Genomic DNA, 2,121 nt, shown 5'->3' on the forward strand with positions numbered 1-2,121 from the left:
GGGGGGGGGGGGGGGGGGGAGTCAGGCACCCCTAATCATTGTTCAAGGGTCAACTGTACATACGATGGAATATTGTTCAGCCTTAAAAAGGAATGAAATTCTGACACATGGCACAACATGGAAGAACCTTGAAGACGTTAAGCTGAGTGAAGTAAGTCAGCTAGAGAAGGACAAATGCTACAGAATTTTACTTATATAAGAGATCTAAAGTAGCCCCATTCATACACAGAAAGTAGAATGGTGGTTGCCAGGGGCTGGGATAAGAGGGTGATGGGGTTTGATTCTGATACTATTTAAAAGGTAATTTCCGCCCTGGCCAGTTTGGCTCAGTGGATAGAGCGTCAGCCTGCAGACTGAAGGGTCCCAGGTTCGATTCCGGTCAAGGGCATGTACCTTGGTTGCCGGCACATCCCCAGGAGGGGGTGTGCAGGAGGTGGCCAATTGATGTTTCTCTCTCATCGATGTTTCAAACTCTCTATCGCTCTCCCTTCCTCTCTGTAAAAGGTAGTTTCCATTTGGAATGATAAGAATATCCTGAAAACAGTGGTATAGTTACCTACCACTGTGAATGTACTTAATGCCATTGAATTGTACATTTTAAATGGTAAATTTTGTTATGTATATTCTTACAATAAAAAAAAACAACAAAAAACAACCAGGCCATATTTTCAGCCCATTGAGAGAATTCCTCTTTAAGGCCAGTTCTCCTGATGGCCTTGGGCCCTAAAGATGTGGATGCCATCTTGTCCTTAACAACACAGGTTGACTAGCTGCTGCCAAAGGGCTGAATGAAGCCCAAGAGCCCCCAGGCCAGGTGGTTTGTGGGGGTAACTGTCCGTGCTGACAAGTTGCCAACAAAAGCGGACGCCAATCGGGCAAGCTTCATGGCTACTCCCCCTTCGGCTTTCCCACAGAACCCCAGCCAGGGGCCAGGCTGACCAGCCTGGTGTTTTTTTAAGTTAGAAAGTGGAGTCCCTGTCCCCCCCGCACCACCACCACCCTCCACCCATCTAGATAGTTCATTCATTTTGTTGAGTTCAGGACAGAGTTTCCATCCATCCAAGAGCAGAACCAACCACCTCCACCCCTCCGCTGTCTTTAGGGCCTTTTCACACAGATTATCCTGTGAAATCTCAAAACACTCCGGTGGGGATGGATGTGTGGGGGTTGTTACGAAGAAAACGGGGGCTCACAGATGCGGCAATGTGCCCCCAGGCCCCCAGCCCCAAGTGCAAGGGCCGGGGTTTGCACAGCGCTCGTGAGCTTCAGGCTCTGCTTCTCCGATGACTCCGGAAAGATACAGGAGGAAGGGAAGCAGCCCGTCCTGGCGTCCAGCAAGGCAAGGGGGAAGCTGGCAAGTGCGGCGACCAGTCGGCTCACAAGTCCGCCCCAGAGGAGCTGCGGAAGAACCGAGCGCCGCGCTCCCGCCCTCGGGGCCACCCTGACCCAGCAGCGGGTCTCTCCCTTCGGAGGCTCGTACTCAACGGGTCCAGCGGGGCGCCTCGGGGCGGGTCTGCGACTCCTGGGACTGCACCTGGGGCGGCACCCGGGCTCCCAGGGGAAGGCCGGCGGGGTCCCGGGGAAACGGGAGTTCCTGCGCCTGCAGACGCGAACCCGTCACGCCTAAACCAGCCCGCCTCGGAAACGGTCGCTGGCTCCGGAGACCCAGGAGGGCGACATCCAGCAGGCAAAACAGGGCCCACTGCGCCCCGACCACAGCCCCGACCACAGCCCGGACGCCCACCAGCGAGCACCAGCCTCGGGGGGCGGACGCCGACGCCCCGCGCATGCTCCAGCCGCGCGCGCATGCGCGTCCCCGGCGGCGGCCTTTTCCTAGTTCCCAGCCCTCTCGCCCCGGTTCCGAACGCTGGCTGCCACAGCCACGGCCCTCACCCCCCACTCCTCACCTTGCGCCCGGTTTTCTCCCGCAGGGCCTTCAGCCGTTCCTTTCGCCGCAACGCTTCTTCCTCTAGCCGGCCCACACCGGCCGCAGTAGCAGCCATCTTGCCCGCCAACCCCTCCTCTCCGTCAGTTTTACACTGCGCAGGCCCAATGAGTAGATGACTCTCACAGCCAATCCTAGGACGAAATGAGAGAGCCGGAAGTCCTGAAAGCCAATCA

The 2,121-nt window shown here is 56.9% G+C and overlaps 1 protein-coding gene across 1 annotated transcript in view; it reads right to left on the reverse strand.

The window, feature by feature from the left end:
• Window positions 1-2,047, reverse strand: part of CCDC12 (coiled-coil domain containing 12) — a 40,665-nt gene extending 38,618 nt beyond the window's left edge. The window contains exon 1 of the mRNA XM_070391127.1: window positions 1,908-2,047. Within this exon, the coding sequence (XP_070247228.1) occupies window positions 1,908-2,003 (96 nt within the window). The 5' untranslated portion in view covers window positions 2,004-2,047. The remainder of the gene's footprint in view (window positions 1-1,907) is intronic.
• Between the last annotated feature and the right edge of the window lie 74 nt (window positions 2,048-2,121).

The sequence above is a fragment of the Myotis yumanensis genome, unplaced genomic scaffold (genome assembly GCF_028538775.1).
Source record: "Myotis yumanensis isolate MYYU_CA2020_CCGP unplaced genomic scaffold, mMyoYum1.0.hap1 SCAF_14, whole genome shotgun sequence".
NCBI lineage: Eukaryota > Metazoa > Chordata > Mammalia > Chiroptera > Vespertilionidae > Myotis > Myotis yumanensis.